The sequence below is a fragment of the Helicoverpa armigera genome, chromosome 2 (genome assembly GCF_030705265.1).
Source record: "Helicoverpa armigera isolate CAAS_96S chromosome 2, ASM3070526v1, whole genome shotgun sequence".
In the NCBI taxonomy this organism is placed as follows: domain Eukaryota; kingdom Metazoa; phylum Arthropoda; class Insecta; order Lepidoptera; family Noctuidae; genus Helicoverpa; species Helicoverpa armigera.
The window spans coordinates 7,499,256-7,520,799 of NC_087121.1; the positions used below are offsets into that span (position 1 = coordinate 7,499,256).

A 21,544-nucleotide genomic window follows, 5' to 3' on the forward strand; every position below is an offset into this window, starting at 1 on the left:
GCATCCCGTGGAAACCTCTGCACGAACCCGGATAAAAAGTAGCCTATAGCCTTCCTCGATAAATGGCTATCTAACACTGAAAGAATTTTTCAAATCGGACCAATAGTTCCTGAGATTAGCGCGCTCAAACTAACAAACTCTTCAGCTTTATAATATTAATATAGATTACCAAACCAACTTGCAGTATAGTTAAGCTGTAAACAATAGTCGAGGAGCATATAAATTAGGATAAATTCCAAACATCAGGTGTATTATTGAAAAAATAACATTTATTTTCCGACACATTCATCATACATGCAATACTGAAACAACTCTAATTCAAATACATCGATTCACTAGTTAAAACTATAACAAATAATCACAGAATTACGAAGATGTAGGAAAAATAATATTAATGTTACATCGTTACGTAATGAACTCCGAATGCATACTTAACTCTATCTTACTGTTACAAAATACATAGTTATTGGTCAGAAAATAAAACAACAGCTTATAAAGTACTTAAATGTATCTTCACTACAGTCTTAGAGAACTTGGTAATTAATAAAAATCTTAAGTAACATTTATTAAAACGTTGGACAGTACTCTGGCCTTATGTGAACGCAATCACATTCAGAACTTACATGACAATCATAATGGTCATAAAATTAATCGATAGAATCTTACTTAAAATATCTCATTTTGATAGAATGATAGATAGATCTGATGGCCAATACTGATTATAAATGCGGACTGGCAGTGTAACAAATGTAAAATTAATTGCATTGAAAAAATATACTTTAATATGCAAGATCCCGCTTACATAAAATATATAAAATGAATTATCTGTAAATAATTTAACAATTAAATATCATAGTTCCACATTGTTGAATGTATAATATTTTATTACTAAAATGTTCATACTTTGTACCAATTTAATAATCAAAATGACAATATTATGTACACTATATACATACATACCTACGAAAATATGTAGTCGACTTATGATTACAAAACGTTTGCACGTACTAGAAAATATTTGTGATTACATTATATTGAGTTGGAACCAAATTATGGCATTCAATGGTACAGAAGTATCACAGTGGTAATGCCTTAAAATACACATTAAAATCACAAATTGTGGTATTTACAACTTTTTATCATTATCTCATCACCTCCAATATTTATTTAAATAAATCTGATAATACTATTCATTAATTAATTCAAACTAAACAAAATATCACTACCGCCTATTGTAGGTCAGCTGTCGTTTAAAACATATGTTAGACAGACCAACCTCATTAGATTTCTTTTAGATCTATAAAAATAAAATTAAGGTACAATAACACCATGAAACATCGGTTTGGGATGTTAGAAAGACAAAATAAATTAATCCCCATTTACAAAATGATCTAAACTTGCTTACTGTGTACTTTTGTTCTTATTTTTTTTACAATATTTGGTACAGGCCAATTTGGCCTAGTAAGTTAAAACTATTGCTTTGGCATAAATTATAACTTAGCTTCGCTCGCTACAAACCAAGCTTAAATCATTTTATGTGCGTGATTAAGCCAATATTAACAGCGAATCATTTAAAATACATCATCAATCATCTTTATTGTTACTACAGTAAATGGAACTTAAGTCAGAGTCTTTCTTTATAAATACTATGTGGAACTAAGAAATTTAATTTAAGAGAAACAAACGATTGTCATAAATTAAAGCATCATCGCAATTTAGGCACGAGCATATTCTATCAAAGCAATAATATCACCTACATCTACATTCATTGAATACTCTTATAAAACCTTTGAACGTTATTAATTGACACGTCTATAAGGCCAGTTCGCAACAGTGTGAGATTCAACAATAAACTGGCGTAACTATTACGTAATTCATCACCATGAATGTAAATGTTATCTAAAATTACATAAATTCGAATGTGATATAACTACGAAAGAGAAATTAAATTCGCCTGTACAATAACTTTAGACAATATTGAGAGTTAATACACAAGCAAGTTACATGCAAATAGATTTGTGGCCGAAATATATTATAGAAGATAAAACTCTAGGACAAGAATCAACATATTGTATGATCATTGTACTTTGTGTGGGCATCCGAAAAATGTTACAAGTGCTCGAGATGTTTATTTAATAAAACTTAGCAACTATTCTTAACATATTTTGAGCCTCAAATCAATGATATGTACATTTAGTGTTTATTATTGTTTTAATCGTATCAATGGCAGTAACATCATCTACTTAACATTATTACGTAGACAATATACTGTAGATCTTTCATAAACTTATAAGTACCTTAAAGTATCATTTGAAGCTTGTTCAGTCCTTTGTTACATGAAGAGCCACGGAAATATAAAACTAAGAAAAATAATATATAAATGTCAAAAGATAAAATAATGTACAAAATTGATAGAGTTATGCAGTTACACTGTTCATAAGTTCTAAACAATTTTATAGATAGTTCATCAGGTAACAATGAGAGACCATAACAACACACACGAAACCGACTCATTTGGATACATATAAAATAGCGTTAGTCAATAAAATAAAACATTAGTTCATACATTAAGAAATATTAGAAGATTTCGGTCAAGATGATTCTTAAGACTTACCTTTACATTGTACATAGACATGGGACATTAGTTTTCAATCGGCACTTTGAACATTTGACGAATGCACCATAATTGATTTCTTATACTAAATAAACACATAAAAATATAAACATCTAAAATATTATTGTTACAGACATCACAATTTATTGGACACTTACATAAGTCTAGTAGTTAAAATTCGTTGCGACCCTGATTCACATCACTCCAAAGTTTCAGGTGTCGCGTTTGGAACACGAGTAATACTAACCTACATCAAAAATATAAAGGAATGCATCTTCTTATACGACGCGGTGGGATTAAGAGACGTCGAAGTGAGCCGCCAGGCGGACACGACCTGGTGACAAATATAAGGGACCTGTTAAATACTATTCACAAAAAGGCAGAGAAATATTAACAACATAAATGACGCTTACGTCGGTTCTCATGGTTCAGCAGAGCTGTTGGTGTAGGCAAGGCGCTGGCCGGTGGGGAACACCATATATTGGTCTTTGGCGATTCAAAAACACGAGAGCCCTGAAAGAAAGTAATACAAGTTTTGACATAAGTTAACAATAAAAACAACCACATTGGAATATCCTCTTTTCCAGATTCAAAAGAGGTTCGTTTTGGCTCGCGGATGGTAATTTCGTCGGATATGTACCTTTTGTCCGGGCGGGGTATCATGTACGGAGTAATCCTCGTGAGATGGCCCGGGCACGAGCTCGCGACAGCGCGGCACTACGACGCCGGGGCACAGCGTCCAGCGACCGTTGTCCGTCTCCGTGAATATCTCCATGTACTGACGAAGGAAATCTACCAGTCCTTCTGCACCTAGGGTTCAAAATTAAAATGCGATTTCAGAATAATATGTCGAATTCGACAAAAAAACAATGTTTGCTAATCAAATAGACGAACAAAATTTAACTAAAATTTAAATAAAATTTGACTAAGTTATAAATAAGAAAAGTGGCTGTAATTAAGGAAAGCTATATTAGACACAAAAGTTTGACTTTGTTTAGAAAAACAAAAGCAAAACTGACTAAAAAGTACACAAGGAATTGGTTCATAAGTTTGACACAAAACAAAAGTTAATAGAAATAAGTACATTGTAGGATTAACCATAGAAAAGTATTGTAATATAAAGTAGTTGTGTGATTATAAGAAATTAATTAGAGTACTGACCAGGATCAACTCCCGGGAACGCAGGCTCATATCGCCTGGAGTACTCTACGAACAGTTCTTCAGCGGTTGCCGGGGCATGGTCGGACATCAGTTGAGCTAGACGCCACACGGCTCTCCAAGCCGGGGACAGGTTGAGGCGCTGGTCACTAGCCATCAGGACTCCAGCTGCTGCCAAATGCCTCAAGTCCGGCTCGAAGCCCCGGACGCGTTTGTACGCAGCCGTGAAGTACTCCAGAGTGGAACCTCTAGCGATGCTCCTGTCTGCACTGAGGACCGCACAAGCGGCCAGTAGTGACGCCGCCCAAACAGGCGAGCCTCCCGGAGCTACTACCAAGTTGTTCTCTACGCAGCCCCCAGCGGCGTAGACTAGACCTTCCAATGTCTCAGCGTCTAACATGTCGGGCTGAAAATGGTTTTGATGCATGAATATTTTGTACACATAATTTGGGTAATGGAGAAAGTGATTATGCCTATGGTGGAATATGAAATGATGATTACCTATGAGCTTGCCAAACACTTATTGACCTACGCATACCGGGTACGGTCAAGTTCATTATGTATACTTCAATGCCGTGACAGAATATATCTTTAAAAGTCATCGTATCAAATTAAAACAATAGATTTTTACACACATATTGACAGGATGCCGGTGTGCGTTGACCATTACCGAGCGATCAATGTATAATTATAGATAGAGGGAACAGTCCCAGTTGAATAACATGATACATTAATGGCCAATTACTGATAAAGTCTCTGACAGCCTGTCAGGAACTTATCTGACAGATAAACTATAACTTTTGCTTTCACAGATCAACAATATATGCCAGATAAAGGACGCTAACCTTTATCTGGTAGATAACATTAACTATCAGATAACTAACTGACACTATCGGTAACAACTGAAACCGGCTTGTGTGTCGTACCATTGGCGGGGCGCCGTAGTGATGCGCGTAGTGCGCGGGCAGATGGGCCAGCGCCACAGCAGGCAGAGCTCTCAGACGACGGGCGATCACTGAGCGGGCAGGCCCTAGCGCCAGCCTCACACTGCGCTCAGCAGTCGCGTCACTGACTCGCACGGCGGCCGTCAGGTCCAACAGCTCGGCTAACTTGACGCAGCCGTAGTGAGCCACGCGCAGTTGTCGCCCGAAGTGCGCGTGGTACGCGGGCACGAAGCGAGAGAACTCCATGCGTAGGTTCGGCGTGTGACCCAGTAGCTCCACCGCCTAATGTTACCCAACTCGTTATTGAAGGACATTTGTGCTTTTTTTTGAGTGGCTTTACAGTAAAGTTAGGTATAAATTATGTTAAGCCAATCGACATTTGATTACTTCATCAAATGTACTGTGCACATTGAGTTTTCTATATAGTTTAAAAGCAAAATTAGACAAGATAATTGGTAAATGTAATACTACAGCTGGTTATTATCCTTGATAAACGATCACATTTGCTACGATTATACGAACAAACTTATCCAATATATCATATTATATCACGATTATACAAATTACACACAACCCCCTTTAGTTTCAGTCCCAGTACTGAGCGATTTTTCTATTACCCCAGATGCAATACGACAGAAACTATCTAAACTTGACTCTTCTAAAAGTGCGGGACCGGATAACATACCTCCAGTGTTTTGGTCACGATGTGCTCATGCAATATCTTCTCCACTAGCTAATATTTTCAACACCTCGCTTAAAACAGGTATTTTTCCAGACGCATGGAAACAGGCAAGGATAATACCTATTCACAAAAATGGCAAACGGGAGATTGTATCTAACTATCGGCCTATTTCTATTCTGTGCACCGTGTCCAAAGTCTTGGAATCGCTTATATACCCCATATTGTATGATCACGTAAAAAAATATCTATGCCATAATCAGCACGGTTTCATGGCAAAAAAGTCAACAAATACAAACCTTGTAACTTATGTCACTGAATTAATGTGTGCAGTCGATAAAGGTTTTCAAATAGACGCTATATATACCGACTTTTCCAAAGCCTTTGATAAAGTGAATCACAACCTATTGCTACTTAAACTTCAGTCATTTGGTATTACAGATTCTATGCTAGACTGGTGTAGATCCTATCTGTATAACAGACCATCTTCAGTGGCCGTAAACGGCAGTGAATCAAACCCTTATTTTGCCACATCCGGTGTACCTCAGGGATCAAATCTAGGACCGTTATTTTTTAATATATTTCTTAATGATATATCGCAAGTATTTATTTATTCAACACCGTATCTATTTGCAGATGATTTAAAGTTAACTCGTGTAATTTTTGATGAATCAGACGTCAACCTACTGCAATTAGACATAGATAGATTAAATCAGTGGTGTCTAACTAACAAAATGAATCTTAACTGCGCCAAATGCTACCATATCAAATTTACCAGAAAGCGAAATAACAAAATCTTATCAGAGTACAATATTCAAGGAAATAAATTAACTGAAGTCAACACGATTAGAGACTTAGGTATACGTTTGGATAGCCAATTAAACTTTATACAACACTATGATGCTATAACTAACTCAGCATATCGAGCTTTAGGTTTTGTGCTGCGGTCCTCTAAAGACTTCAAAACCCTCTACCACGCTCCTCTTATATAACAGCTACGTAAGAAGTCACTTGGAATATTGTAGCACAGTGTGGAACCCAACGTACCAAGTTCATATAAACAGGATAGAAAATATCCAAAAAAGGTTGGTTAGACATCTAGGTTTCCGGTTTAGGGTCAAAATGCAAGAACTTATCAGAGTAGACTAACTTACTTTAAACTTACATCCCTTAAGACTCGTCGTACTATCTCTGACCTAGTTTTTCTATTCAAGTTGTTTAATAATGACACTGACTGTCCAGATCTCCTAAGTAAAATCGACATCAATGTTCCTGGTAGAATTCCACGTTACCCTCGTCCGTTATTCAGGGTTCCCCGCTGTCGCACCAATTTAGCAAAACATGCACCCATTGCAAGGATGACCTATGAATACAATACTGTTTCGAGTTCTTCGGGAGACATAGACATCTTTTCTAACAATCTTACTAAATTCAAACGTTTAATTCGGGCACGATTTTCAGACCCTGTTTTATGTTGACGTATCGACAGGTCACACATATTCACCAAATATTGTTAATAATTTTAATTTTATTGATCTCTATAGTTATCCTATTATTTGTTACCTTTTCCATTGTATTATTTGTGTTTCAGAATATTTTATTATTTTAATGTTTAATTATTTTTAATGTCTAATTTACTATTTAATTTAATTTTTAATTTCAAATGTCTAATTTAATTTGTATGTTCATGTTTTTTTTTTTAATTTAATATTGTTTAAGTTTCTTTAATTTTACTAAAGATGATATATGCATGATGTGTTCTCCTGTAATTGAAGGAGCACAAATCTACAAGAAAACTGTTTTATAATTACGCATGTAAGGTGTATCCTTTGTTGGAGTTCCTTTTGAATAAAATAAAAATAAAATAAAAATATGCAATATTTTTTTATACATAACAACCCCTGTCCAGACCTGCAAAATTGCTCCCAATAGAGGGAAGCAATGTAATACAATACATACAATACATCTAACCATAAAGTATTTGGCAATAACCCTTGATGTATGATGATAATGACGATGACAATGAATGTATGTATGACAATATGAATAAACATTACCTGCAAAGCGAACTGCCGTGAGCGCGACTTTTCCTCAATGGTCGGGGTGCGACGGGGCAGAGAGATAGTTCCATCACCGTTAACAGTGATCATTTCAGGATTCACACGTTGCATTAACTCCCCAATAGTACATACGCCATAATCAACAGGGGAAAACGGACGTCCGGCAGTAGTGAGGTACAATTGAGGTATGTCGTGCATTTGCACCGTGCGGCCCGGTTGAGCTCTCATCAACTTCAAGAGATCTAAAGTCCAGCGACGGCTTTGAGCCGCGGGTGATATGGTTATGATTCGTGAAGATCCTGAGCCGAGCACCTAAAATAGAAAGTTCATTTTAAGTTAACTATATCACTTTATTCAGTTGTTTAGCCACATATACTGAATACATCATAACATAAATTAGGTACACAAAAAAAAACAGTGTAAAAAGAGGGACATCATAGTAAACACTGAGCTAAACGCAGCCCTTATTTTCAGATGTGAGCTGACTATTGTAGTAATTGAGATCATTTCAGGCAGTCACATGCAATTACATAATTAGTTATTATATAGTGAACAAATAAACGATTTATTTATTTGTTTTATCATTAAAATATTTAATTTGAAAAGTTATGCAACATTTTTTGACTATTTACTTACCACGATAGTATTGCCGAGAGCAGCGAGTAAATCCGGTAACTTGGTGAACCCATAGTCGGCCACGCGACATTGACGACCGAAATGATGATGGAAGGCAGGTATCAGTCTGGAAATTATGTGGGACATCAGGCATACACCTCAGAAAGTTAATAATCAATTGGCCATCTTGAAATGGTCAACAGAATTCTGAGACTCAACTCTAAATAATTATGAGCTTTGAATGAGAAAGTCTGCCAACCAGTCGTGTTATGGGGAACCAGGTTCGACCAACCTGGTTCCCCATAACACGACTGGTAGCTCGGTTTAGGAGGTCAGAAAGGCATTCGCTCCATGTAAAACTGCTGCAAGGAAATGGTAAAAAAGTAGAAACAAAAATGATTTACTGTCTATACCACAGTAAAATAGCCTATGTTAATAGTGTAGCTTCCTAACAGTGAAAGAATTATTCAAATCACTTCAGTATTTCCGGAACCTATTTGATTCAAACAATAAAATCTTTTCTTTTTATATATAAGTAATACTAACTTGCTGAACGGTATGGAGCACCTAGGCGCGGTACGCAGCAGATCAATGAGTTCTCGTTCGAACAGCGCCAGCATCGGCTCGAGAGCTGGCGCCGTGCGTAGGCGCTCGCGTTCGCCGCTAGAACGGGAGCTTTCGCCTGAAAAGCAAATGGTTATGAAATTCCATGAAATATTAAGGGTATGTAAATAACTGGGGAAAGAACATTTTTGTCTAAATATATAAAAGGTTTCCTAAAGAACCGAGTGGGAAAGCCAAAAAGGTTAGTGGCTCTGCATCTATCCGTTGTTACTTTGGCCTAAGTCTTAGATTACCGAGGCATAATGAAGTCAAAATTCAAACAGCTTTAGTTCATATTCCAGAACTCAGCAATGGTTAGTACTAAAATATTTTTTCTGACTGCTAGTGTAAAGTTTCACTTGTATTAACATGGTTCGTGTACAAACTTAGATCTTAGGGTACATAATTGGATACCAATGAGGTGCGCAAGTTTTTAATGAATCTTTCTTATATTTTTCATGAACATTAAATATTTTCTATACTCACTGTTATCAGTATTCGCAAGTGGTGGCGTGAGTGCAAGCGAGGAGTTCTTCCAGGTAATGTGTCGAGACGGCGCATCACGTACTTCCAACCCTTCAATACTACGCAACAACATCTCCAGAGCCACGCCGCGGCGAGCGTCACATACCAACTTGTCGAACCGAGCCTCGTAGCATTCTACGAAACTGTGAAATAACAGTGAATTATAGGAAGATGGCAAAAAATAAATTAGGTAAATATATATTGTTTATATATTTTAAAACAAGTTGTGGTGGCCTAGTGGGTAAAGGCACCAACCTCTCAAGCAAGTATGAGTATATGGATTCCATTCTTACTCCATATACTTTCTAGATATATCTTAGACCTCATTGACTGATGAAAGGTGAAGAAAAATATCTTGAGGAAACCTGGATTATAAAGTCTGAAATCACCAACGCGCATTGAGCAAGCGTGGAGATTAACGCTCAATCCTCCTCCATGTGATAAGAGGGACTGTGCCCAGCAGAGGGACAATAAAAAGGCTAATGAAGATGATGTTTCCTTACCTTAACAAAGGCAAAATCCCTCCATGAGTCTCCAGCAAAAGGCGTACATTCTTGGCCAAAGTGGAGATCTCCATATAAACTGGCTGCAAGATACGGCTACCGTCTTCCTGCCCCGTGCTCATAGAAGCGTGTATGTGGCACTTCCAGGGAGCCTCTTCCATTTCAGAGTTCGACACCGGTGTTAGGTCTACGAGCTGAACCATTCGACCGAACCCTTCGTGTATGACAACGGTATCCTTGAGCTTGGCAATGTCCGATGTAGTTAGGGCGCAACAATGGCGACTTGCGTAGGCATCCCTTAATCTTAGTAACGGTAATGTGTGGTTCTTTTGGTCTAGAAGGATGGCTCTAAGACGGGCTCTTAGAACATCTACGTTGGGAGCGGGTGATGGTTTGCCTAGAGAAAGTTCTAGACGACGGCCGGTCCACTGGTTGTCTAGGCGACGCTTGTGGATGCGTGCGATAGCCAGCCTCGCGTCCCACTCTGAGCGTAGTACTACGGTCGCTAGAGGACCCTCTCCGGCGGCCCATACGGAAACCCGAACGACTGGCACATACTGGTTGAATAGCTTGGTCAGCATTTCCTATAAAATATGACATCGATATAACAATAGTCAACTTTCAGGAAAATTAACATCCAGGTTTAGGAGCAACTAGCAACTATCAGTACTATTTTTTGTTCAAAAATATTAACATAACCTAAATTATTAAACAAAGATCGTTAAAATATTCAAAAGTAAATGACGTGTTTAAAAAATACACTTATCTACTAATTCACTACCTACTTAATTCAATCACACATCAATCTACTAATTTTCAGTCATTTGTTTCGTTGAATTTCGTTTTATACTGTGCTGCATGTTTACCAACATCTAAGAAAAAAATCGAATATATTTGGAACTTTATTTCTTAATTTCAAAATGAATTCTATCCTTACCAACAAAAACACCAAAGAGGTCCTATAACACCGATAAAAAAAAAAACAAAGCATCACATGTTACCTGCAGCACCGCAGCTTCATAAGGAGGTAGGTTAGTAACAGTCAGTTCGGCCGTCGACTCCTCAGTCTCGCTGTGTTCGCTGAAGCTAGCAGACGAGTTCCACGGAGACACGGCACGACTCGCGCTGTGCTCCCGATTCCGACCCTCCCCGCTGTTGCTTGACGAACAACCTGACCGGTCCAGGTTTACAGATCCTGGTGGAATAATTTGATGTTTTTAAAAAAATAGTTTTTCTATGGGTCACACTGGTTATTGCCGAACAGAAAGCGGATCTTTAGCTTAGCTTCGAATACAGTAAAGTGACAAAGTCTCAATTGGAATGTCAGTAGGCAGAAAATTTTAAAATAACTGTCAATATTTTATGGCGTCTGAATTTAATTAAAAAAAAAAACCGACTTCAATGATATACCTAAAACCTTCTCCTAAGTCTGACAAACATTATACTGAAACCTGCATAAAAATCGGTTCAGCTAAACTTTAGATAATCGTGCACAAACATGCATACATGTCAAAACGAGAAATTACTTTTATGAAGTGGCATAAAGAACCATTTACATAATTAGACAAGAAAGAACAAATTACTCTTGAAATAAGCTGTGCCTATGTACTATGCGTTCTATCTTTCTTCTTTTTTGTATTCTGTGTGTGTATGTGTACATGAATTATTAAATAAATAAATTACATAAAAGACCAGCAAAATCAACTTAGGTATAGCACGCAAAAGAAAATTCTAGAAAATTTTTGAAACTCACCATGCGTGCCTCTAATCTTCCTAGGTTTAGGCGCGGGCGGGGGGCAGAAGTCGTGCGGCGGCGGGGTGGGCGCCGGCAGCTGTTGCAGCGCCAACGCCCACTCTTTGGAGATGCAAGGCGTACCAAACGCGTTCACCTCGTGTGGTGATGAACATACCTGGTAGAAAAAAATTAAAAAGCTCGGTAATGATGTGTCCCAAATGGAGATTCAAATATCCTAATAGACTAATCTAGATCGAAATAGTATATGAAGGGCTCCAGAAGGCACATGGTGGGTTATAGTCAGTAAGAGTCTGGCACACTCATGCTGCACCCACAAAAGTAAAAAAATCTGTCTAACCCGGACTGGCTTTCACTGAAAAATTATATTATGTATTAATAAAAAGGACTGTGGTAAAAAAATGACAATTCTCAATTTTAGATTTCCACTTAGATGACCTGCATTCTTTAAATTATAATTGTTTACTTTATAAAAGACATGTAAGTTCAATAGAAAACCAATAAATTCTAAATAGGATCATAGAGATACCTACCTTACTTAAAAAAAAATACTAAAGAAAATAAAACTAATGATGTGTCACAAACCTGAGGCGGCGGCGGCACGAAGCTAGGCTGCTGATATGACGCCGGGGCGGTGCTGTAGCCCTCATCACTAGAATACGTCGGCGCCACCGTGTTGCGAGCATACCGCGTGCTAATCTTACGCCCATACACATCCTCTCCATCCATACGCATTAATGCTCTGTAACAATAAAAATAAAATGAGTTGGTACTTGGTTAAATTACCAACAAATTTAGGAATACTTGAAGAGTTTGCTGACCAAATTAACAAGCAATGAATTTTGTAGGGAGGCAATAGGATAAAAGCTACTGAAATCAAATCCAGTGCATTAACTACACTGCTATAAAGGTATCTTATTAAGAGTCGTGGTGCCCTAGTGGGTAAAGGACCAACCTCTCGAGTATGAGGGCGCGGGTTCGATCCCAGGTCAGGCAAGTACCAATGCAACTTTTCTAAGTTTGTATGTACTTTCTAAGTATATCTTAGACACCATTGGCTGTGTTTCGGATGGCACGTTAAACTGTAGGTCCCGGCTGTCATCGAACATCCTTGGCAGTCGTTACGGGTAGTCAGAAGCCAGTAAGTCTGACACCAGTCTAACCAAGGGGTATCGGGTTGCCCGGGTAACTGGGTTGAGGAGGTCAGATAGGCAGTCGCTTCTTGTAAAGCACTGGTACTCAGCTGAATCCGGTTAGACTGGAAGCCGACCCCAACATGATTGGGAAAAAGGCTCGGAGGATGATATAAAGGTATCTTATTCTATGTTCAAATAAATAAAACCGTTAACATGACTATTAAGTACATGAGTATATATCAACATACAGCGTTCCATATTTTTTATAAATATTTCATCTCAAGCAATTATTTCCATATATTCGCCAAGGAGACATTCTACTAATAAAACCTACCAAAATATTCCTACGTCACGAGGTTTCATATCGGCAATAAGCCAGCAATCAGTCTTGACGTAATTGACTCGGTAAATTGTTTACGTGCGATACTAAAATTATTATGTACTTATAATCGAGCATGAGTCTATCCATAACGGAATCAAAACATTTTTTGTAACTATAATATGATTTTCCGATCCAGTGATTTTAACTGATGTACCTAATACCGAAACAATTGCATGTAAAGTATAGGTATTTCGTGATACATGCTAGATAAACTGCAAGTCATGATTACGGACGAAACCATAGATTTTAAACATTTAGACGTTACAAATAATGCGTAATCATAAAAAAGTAAGTCTCAAATCCAAGTCCTAAAATAGATTCCAAGATGTAAAGAATCGAAACAGCTGATCAAAAGTAAAAAAATAACTGTCAACGCAACTACCCACCATTTTCTAGATGGTAAATCTGATGAAATTAAATTTTTTATACCGAATGCAACGTATATTGAGAAAAAAATACATATTTTTCCGTGGAAACAATAAATAATAGTTGATTTACTTTTATCTTTCAATCTCTGCTCAAAAGTCGGTTTATTAGTACATTTGAGCCTACTGTAAAAGTGAATGTGCAAGTTTATAAAACAAATATTTATAGAAATGGTTTCAATTCAAATCTGTTCACCGTTCCGTGCCGCTGAGGTCGAAATAGCAATCAAGTGTGACGCTACTAATTGGCAATGAAATCACCCAATTGCGACAAAATTGAAGGATACTCATGTAAAAATAGTAAGAAATTGTCGCTTTACCGCAAGAATCAGCTGATTGAAACAATAAAGAAAAGATTAACTTCAACCGACGACCTGCGATATGGTGTACGTGCACATTGAAACGAAAATTTAGAACGGGTTTCGTCATTCTAATGACAATTTTAATTAAGACGAGATTGATACACAGTTTTTGTCGATAATTAGAGCGATATTCACCACATGCTTGAAGCATCTTGGTATAAAAACACACATTTCGAAAATAATAAGTGCATAACAAATAAAAGTTCATCTTACCCTGATAATAACATTGTGTGTCTATTTTGGATCGCTCCAGGCGATAAATAGTTGAAAATATAAAATATAACTTATAAAATATAGTTCCAAAAAACGTTACACTTTGAAATTTTGAGTTTTGAATTATCACTGTGTGTCCGCTCGTGCCTGACGATGCAATGACCTTTTTTAAAACGTAACTGGCGAGAATTCTCTATTCAAATCGTAACTGAGCGAAAATTATCCATACGATGAGGGTAAACGAAAAAAAAATGTTTCGAACACGTCTATGATTTGTCTCTTGACTAAAATTAAATATTATTAAAAATGAAAAGAAAATAATTGTTAATAAAAATAATGTTGATTATTTATTACCAATTAAGCGTAAATATTGAATAATAAATAATATGACGAATCGATTAAGATGTGTAGTTATTTTGAATGGTATCGATACGTCAGCTGATTCGTGTTTACAAAATCGTAATGTCAATGTGAACATTCATGTCATTGTCATGTTTTCAGTGGTACATTATAAGAAATGCAAAATACTCACACGATATCATTGTCAATACTATTCAGAAAAGGGCAAATGAAATGTACCGGTGTACATAACTTTCTAGACATACATAATCAATATTTATTTATTTACAAATTTTTGTACACACACATAATAAAGAAAGATGACAGGAAAGAAAGAATTTAATCAGGGTCAAATCACGTATGTATGAACCTTTTACCGTAATTAAGGGTCAATTCACACTAAAAGAGCAGCGGCCGGCAGCGGCCGGCAGCGGCCGGCAGCGGCCGTAATTGCAAGGGATTGAGCGTGAGCGCGGCGGGCCGCGCGGCGCCGCGCGGCGCCGCATCGCGCCGCGCTCTTACATTTTCCGTGCTCTTACGGCCGCTGCCGGCCGTAATTGCAAGGGATTGAGCGTGAGCGCGGCGGGCCGCGCGGCGCCGCGCGGCGCCGCATCGCGCCGCGCTCTTACATTTTCCGTGCTCTTACGGCCGCTGCCGGCCGCTGCTCTTTCAGTGTGAATTGACCCTAAAGGTAATCCCAAACAACGGTAGGTGTTTTAGGGACAAGGCAAAATTGCGCACAAAAATAATGGGGCTCAAATTATGACTCCAAGGCGAAACACGATGCAATATGTGGCAAATGTATGCGACCATCAATATTTATTTTGTCTTTTATGGTAAGCGGACAATGGAAATGTGTGTAGAATTACGATTACCTGCCGAGTCTTTTAACGTTGGATTTTACACTTTTGTATAGGTATATTTAAGTGTACATTTATTACAAAGATTGTTTACATTCTTGCTTATGATTTGCGATCCAAACTTATTGCATTAAATTCATAAATCAACCTAAATATCACAACAGTTTTGTGCATTGTAAAACACCAAGAAAAACTAATATTCAAGCTTATCTGTGGTTTGTTTGTTTGTAAACGCTCGCAATATGTAAATTATGATACGGACTCAATAATCTTCCTTTGAAGTATCTATCTAGCTATCTACGCATTTAATATGTAGTCATCGGTCACGATAGACGCGGTGAATGAACTAGTAGGTACCTAGTCATTATTGCTTACTGTCCTTTTCAATGTTGCCTACATGTTAATGTATTGTTTAAACCTTGTAGTCTCATCATTACAATATCGATTTGCATGACGTTCATTGCCGCGTGTGTAACGAGTCAGATAAAAGTATGCAAACAAATGAAGCAATGGAATAAGCCATTAAGACATTGACCTGTGTTTGTCCACCGTGCAGAGGGGAAGCCTAATTACATAAGTATCGGTCAGGGTCCAATTTCAAACTGCATAACTATTCAGTCTGAGACGCAATTTAAACAAAGGGGACATCAACAATTACACTGCACGCTTATTAGGTTTAGATAATAAAAGTGGTTTTTTTTATGATTAGAATATAATATTGTTCTTGAAGCAATAACCTTCACCTCAATCACACATTAAAAAATAATAGATACTATATTTGTGAACACGCATGAGATTGCAGATTGTCATAAAATAAACAAGTTAAGAAAAAATATAAAATTTCTAGTAACTTGGTCGTGATTTAAACTGAGGTCTAAACACTAGACACATATTTCCTAAATAAATGAAACTAAAAGGAAGTTATGGTCCAAACTCTTAACACCTTCCATGTAGGTCTTTATAGGTCATTATCATAAAAAGAGCGACTTTGATCAAGTCATATTAAGCGTCATTGAACACCTGATCAAATCTGCAAGCAGCAATAGGTCTTGAGGAAATAAGTACATTCGGAAAAACACTGCTGTCTAAAGTCCATATTTTGGAATTCCCAGTACTAAATACTCACCTTGAAGAATGATCCCATGTCGATTACCTGAGAACGGCAGTAGCAGTGACCGATATACTCGACCACTTCACTTCTTAGCAAGATAGACACGAGCTACGGAGGTTGATGGATGAGTAGGTTCAAGCAGAAATAAGTTAGGAAATACTACAGTAATTAGTACTGTTTCTCACCTTGAAGCATGGTCCGGCGTAGAAAACCTTAGCACGGCAGTAGGCGCAGTGACCGATATCACTTTCCCACCGCACTTCTTGGCGAGATGGCGGAGCCTGATAGACACGAGCTCCGGGGGTTGATGGATAGGCAGGTTCAATACTTCCACCTCGCACGTCGGCGTTTCGTCCTCGCTTTTCGACACCTGGATAAGTTGTAAATAGGTTTTAGCATAGACATTAACAGTTTTATTTGTATTCTGAACTTAACAAAAAGGAAAAGATGATGTTTATAAAAATGAGAGTGAATCATCGAATGAAGCAGTCTTGTTGCCTTTTATGTTTGTTTTGGATGAATTAATTGTCAATACATAAATATAACTATGCTTAATTTTGAAACAGATAACATGGTTTAAATATGTATAATGAAAGAATAATTGTCATTTTCTTCACTAAGTGTGAGTAAATTGTGGTTTATGTTCATGATTGAAACCACAAATAAATGTGTGCGATAAAGTTCCAACTAAATAATGACCTGACTGATTATTCAGAATGTACAACAGTGAAAATGACCAACAGTTTTTATATAAACATCACCACAACATAGTATTATCTTGTCAGCATTATTTCTTACTTAGCTTTAAGTGGATTATGTTTTATCAGCTATATCTGTCAGTTTCACAATATGACATTGTTATTACTGTTGAAACATTATGTAAACATTGTAGTACTTAGTTGAGCAGAAATTTTCTAAAAGAATCCTCATGTCGCTATTATTTTATGGGATATGACATTCATTCATATCAAATGGGACCTGACCCAAACCCCAATTTAGTACTATAAAGTTTGCTATGTAAAAACCAGACCCAATTTGGCTTTGAATAAATGCTTAGGATCACCAGATTATTGAAGCAGTTTTTTTGATCGTCACAATCGAAAAAAATTACCAACGTCATTCAATTAACGCACGAAACAAAACCTTTGACGTTTTCGATCACGTAACTTTTCGATAAGCAGCTTATCAATTCAACAACCATACAACGAGTAAAAGTTACATCAAGGTTTGAATACTGAGTCAATTTTTTTGCAATATTGTTTACCTTTCTGGGCAGAGTAGAGGCAATTTCGTCAAAGCAATAATGTGAACTGGCGCAGGCAATTAAAGCTGCAGATGTGTTGTTTTTGTGCACCAATATCACTTCCATGTTTTTCCTGATGAATAATATACGAGAATTTTACAAAGGTGACTGGGTTTATTACTAAGTATTATGGTAGCAAAAAATTTAATAACTTCCTTGAAGCAATTTTCAAACTAGTAATGCTTTTAAAGATTTGAAAAACTACATAAAATTTTCAGAATGTGGAAAAATACTTAGTATGTATTTGCAATTCTTACCTATATCTGAAGTCAGTCAAATCAGCGGCAAAGTCAATATCTCCTGAGATCAATAGAATGGCGGCAGGTGATGAGTGGAGGTCACCAAACCTCCTCATGCACTGCCTTAGTTTATCATCCGACGCGTTCTTTTGCGTCCTACATACGTGTATTAAGCTCACCTGTTGATGAAAACAATAATATCAGGATATTTATATAGGTGACTTTACCACAAGATTTTCCTTACACAGTCTGATGCATATTATATCCTATGGGTATGTATGTAGGTATAAGTAAGCTTGTTATGCATTAATTTAGTAATTTAGGTATGCTAAACCAATTAACCACTAAACGGTATTAAGTAACATCTAAACATTCGCAATACCAAAACATATTAATCTCATTAAGATATTATCGCATTATTACGAGACATTATTTCATAAGGTCAACAAAATTATTGCTGCCACCATTTTCATCCTATCATAAAGGTAAATGTTGAACTTATAAAGCAATCAATACTCAATATAATTATGAAGATACTTTCTCAGAATTGCAAGATTGATGAGCACATTCCTACATAATGAGTCACTTGAAACTGTAACATTCACTGAAGTACTTAGATGACATGTGTTGCTACTTACTTGAGCGTCATTAAGTTCTAAAAGTCGCGAAGTTGTCTCCTTCCTGACGTCACAAACTACAACGAAGTCTGCTTCTCTCCTCCCGTCTCTTACGAACTTCGCTCGTATAGCAGCCACCAGCTCTATGGCTGAACATCCTCGCGGTATCTGGAAGTATGATACTTATTATCACGTGCTTTATAAAACAATAGATAGGAACTTTGTACATCTGAGTATCGATCACACGTTGGCGTGGTCGGTAAGTAGATGAGTGACCATCTTGTCATGACGAGTTTCTCCGTGCTTCGGAAAGCACGATTTTTGAATGTCATTATGGGTAGTCAGAACCCAAAAAATCTGACAACCAGACTTATAAAGGGTAAGTATTAGGTAACCCCTAAGTAACTGTTTTGTGGAGTTCATATAGGCAGTTATTCCATCTAAAACACTGGTTTTCAGCTGCATTTGGTAAGGTTGGAAGCTGACCCCAGAAAACAGATGATAATAGAATATTGTAACAAATGAAGCATAAGGCAACAGCCATTTCCTTTTGTGTGATTTTTTCTGTTTTATATATGCCCTTACCTGGCAATTTTCAATATCCCAAAATATACCAATAGGTATGTTCATCTGTCTTTGTTTGTGGTGTCGATATCTGGACCTCATTCTGGTTCTTTCCATGGAAATCATTCCTTCTTCTCGTATTACACCATCAATGTCGTCTGATGAATCATCTTCAGCATCTGTTTAGGATTTAAATTTATTTAAAGTACTGTTGAAATATGTTTTAAACAACAAAGGAGGTCCCATATTCTGATGTTTTTTTTTTTTTATATAGAGAAATGAATATGAAATTAGATAAGAAACCATTGACAAAAGCTGAACTACTTTATCGTGAGGCAGAGGTGCTATTACCATGGCTATTGGTTGTAGATGAGTAATATTGTCAGTAAATAGTTTTGCTGACTTACAGATGGGTTATGAAATTGATAAAAGTTTTCATATTTTACAACTCTGTATTTTTTTTTAACTACATCATCTCATCTCATCTCATCATCATCAGCCTATCGCAGTCCACTGCTGGACATAGGGCATTTTAACTACATACCTCAACTAAATGCAATATTTTTTTGTGACCTCTTGTAACTTTCTGCAGAGATATTATGTCATTTCATAATAAGGAATAATTTAATCACAATTAAATAAGTGAAGTAAACTGTATTCTCCCATGCATAAAACCCGCAAAGCAATTTCAGCCAGACCTAGGGATCAAACCCAACATCCTCGTTCTCAGCAGCCATGCATGTGATAGCTATACCAATCAGGGAGACCAATAAAAAGTAACGAACATACATCATCCTTTACAAACTTTATTCCTTACTAGGAAGTTCGATAAGTTTTTTTATATAGTTTTACTGGAAGTGCAATGAATTTACCAATACTTTATTTGTTTAAAATATAAATATTGGAATTTTATATATACAAATTGTGGATGATTCATCAAAAATTGCACAACTCATTTCATATATTTTATTCATATTACATAGTGTAATGACTTGTATAATAGGAAATTTTTCCTTGAAGTATGTTTTGGCCCTAATCTCTTATAGACACGCCTTTTGTATGTTTCCTAATGAGAATAATATTAACAAAATTATCTATGTTAAATACACATTCTCCAAAGATAACTCTCATAACAATAACATACAATGTTTATTGAGAGTTTTATCAAATGGACTATACCTACCTACCTAATTTTCTCGTTTTGACATACTGAACAACTGTACATACTTAATGATAATAATGTCCTTAAGAACAAGGCTAAGAGACTGCAAATAACATGCCACTATGAAGACAAGCAGATAGAATGTGATGGCACGATAAACGCGCGCAGCAAACGTGACAAATCAACAAATGTACCTATAGGTATAGATTGTAGCATACAATAACAAATCTATGAGCTAAACACTAACATACACAAAACTTATTCATTTCAATAACAACTTCAAATTAACAAAACTGTTTATTGATATTCATCCAAAACTTATCTAATAGTTGAAGACCTAAATAATATATACTGCACAACTTTCACATAATTTGATTGCCTCGAGAATTTGCATTTCGAAGCTGAACATAACAAACGTTATGTACGTACACCTTCCGCCTAGTTACAGCTTTCTTTATTCGCATTTAAGTTATCAGATATCGTTAAATGTGTATTAGTATACGAAAAGAGAAAAATACAACATGTCGTGGTAATATTATACAACATATTTACCTGTGATCCATGGACGGGGCGGTAACGGTATCTTCATCGCAGGACTAGACACGACACTCGCCAGACCTTGAGCCGAATGACTTCTGGTTCCCTTGCAACGATTTGGACCTAAGTTATCACAATTTGTTGACGAAATCATTGTGCGCGTGTCCACAAATTTGTTACGCGTAATTTGCAACGAACAAAAGTAGTCCAACATATGCTGGGCAAAAAAAAACAAAGAAATATTCGTTATCACCGAAGAATCACAACGCGCATCACACGATTCTAACACATAAATAAGGATTAAATGCTGAAATCTCGAATGAGATTAGCGTCATGAAGTAAAACTATTACATGTAAAATGTAAAAATAAATCAATCGACTCCTACAACGCCATAAGTAGAGCTACCTTATCATTATCAATAGAACGAATGAATCAATGAAATAAAATAAGAATGAAGTGACTGAATGGAATAACCATGGACAAAACGAGACGAACTACGTTTTCTCTGAATACCTGCTTTTTAAGTACTCAAAAAATATAAAGATTGTCTATGAATGGGCAATTGTTTCTTTGAGGTTGGTAAGCCTGGTAGTACCGTTTTTCCGTTGTTCCATCTTGCTGTTGCTGAGAGAGTAGTGTTTTCACAAACAATATTATTTATTGTAGTAATCGAAAAATGATGGCAACAATGTATCATGTTTATTAAAGGTGTCTGTACCTCCTCATAACACCGCATGAGAAAAATGAATTCACAAAATCATTAAAAATCATATCATATCACTTAAAATAAGTTAATTTAATTTTGGAAAATAAAATGTGCTGGCAACCTCGCAATGCGA

At 36.6% G+C, this 21,544-nt stretch overlaps 1 protein-coding gene across 2 annotated transcripts; it reads right to left on the reverse strand.

The window, feature by feature from the left end:
• Window positions 1–249: 249 nt before the first annotated feature.
• On the reverse strand, window positions 250–21,169 carry LOC110375264 (meiosis regulator and mRNA stability factor 1). Of its 2 annotated transcripts, XM_064038951.1 has the most exons (19): window positions 20,720–21,169; window positions 19,027–19,184; window positions 18,463–18,609; window positions 17,843–18,003; window positions 17,547–17,658; window positions 16,468–16,652; window positions 12,040–12,196; window positions 11,455–11,611; window positions 10,703–10,896; window positions 9,702–10,285; window positions 9,160–9,341; window positions 8,617–8,752; window positions 8,092–8,197; window positions 7,453–7,767; window positions 4,699–4,998; window positions 3,776–4,178; window positions 3,255–3,424; window positions 3,028–3,127; window positions 250–2,948 (listed from the first exon to the last, which is right to left on the reverse strand). In XM_064038951.1, the coding sequence occupies exons 1-19, from the start codon at window positions 20,916–20,918 to the stop codon at window positions 2,911–2,913; spliced, it is 3,804 nt and encodes a 1,267-aa protein (XP_063895021.1). In that variant the 5' UTR covers window positions 20,919–21,169; the 3' UTR covers window positions 250–2,910. The 2 variants fall into 2 exon arrangements, with proteins under 2 accessions (XP_063895021.1, XP_063895023.1); XM_064038953.1 differs by lacking the exon at window positions 4,699–4,998.
• Window positions 21,170–21,544: the final 375 nt, after the last annotated feature.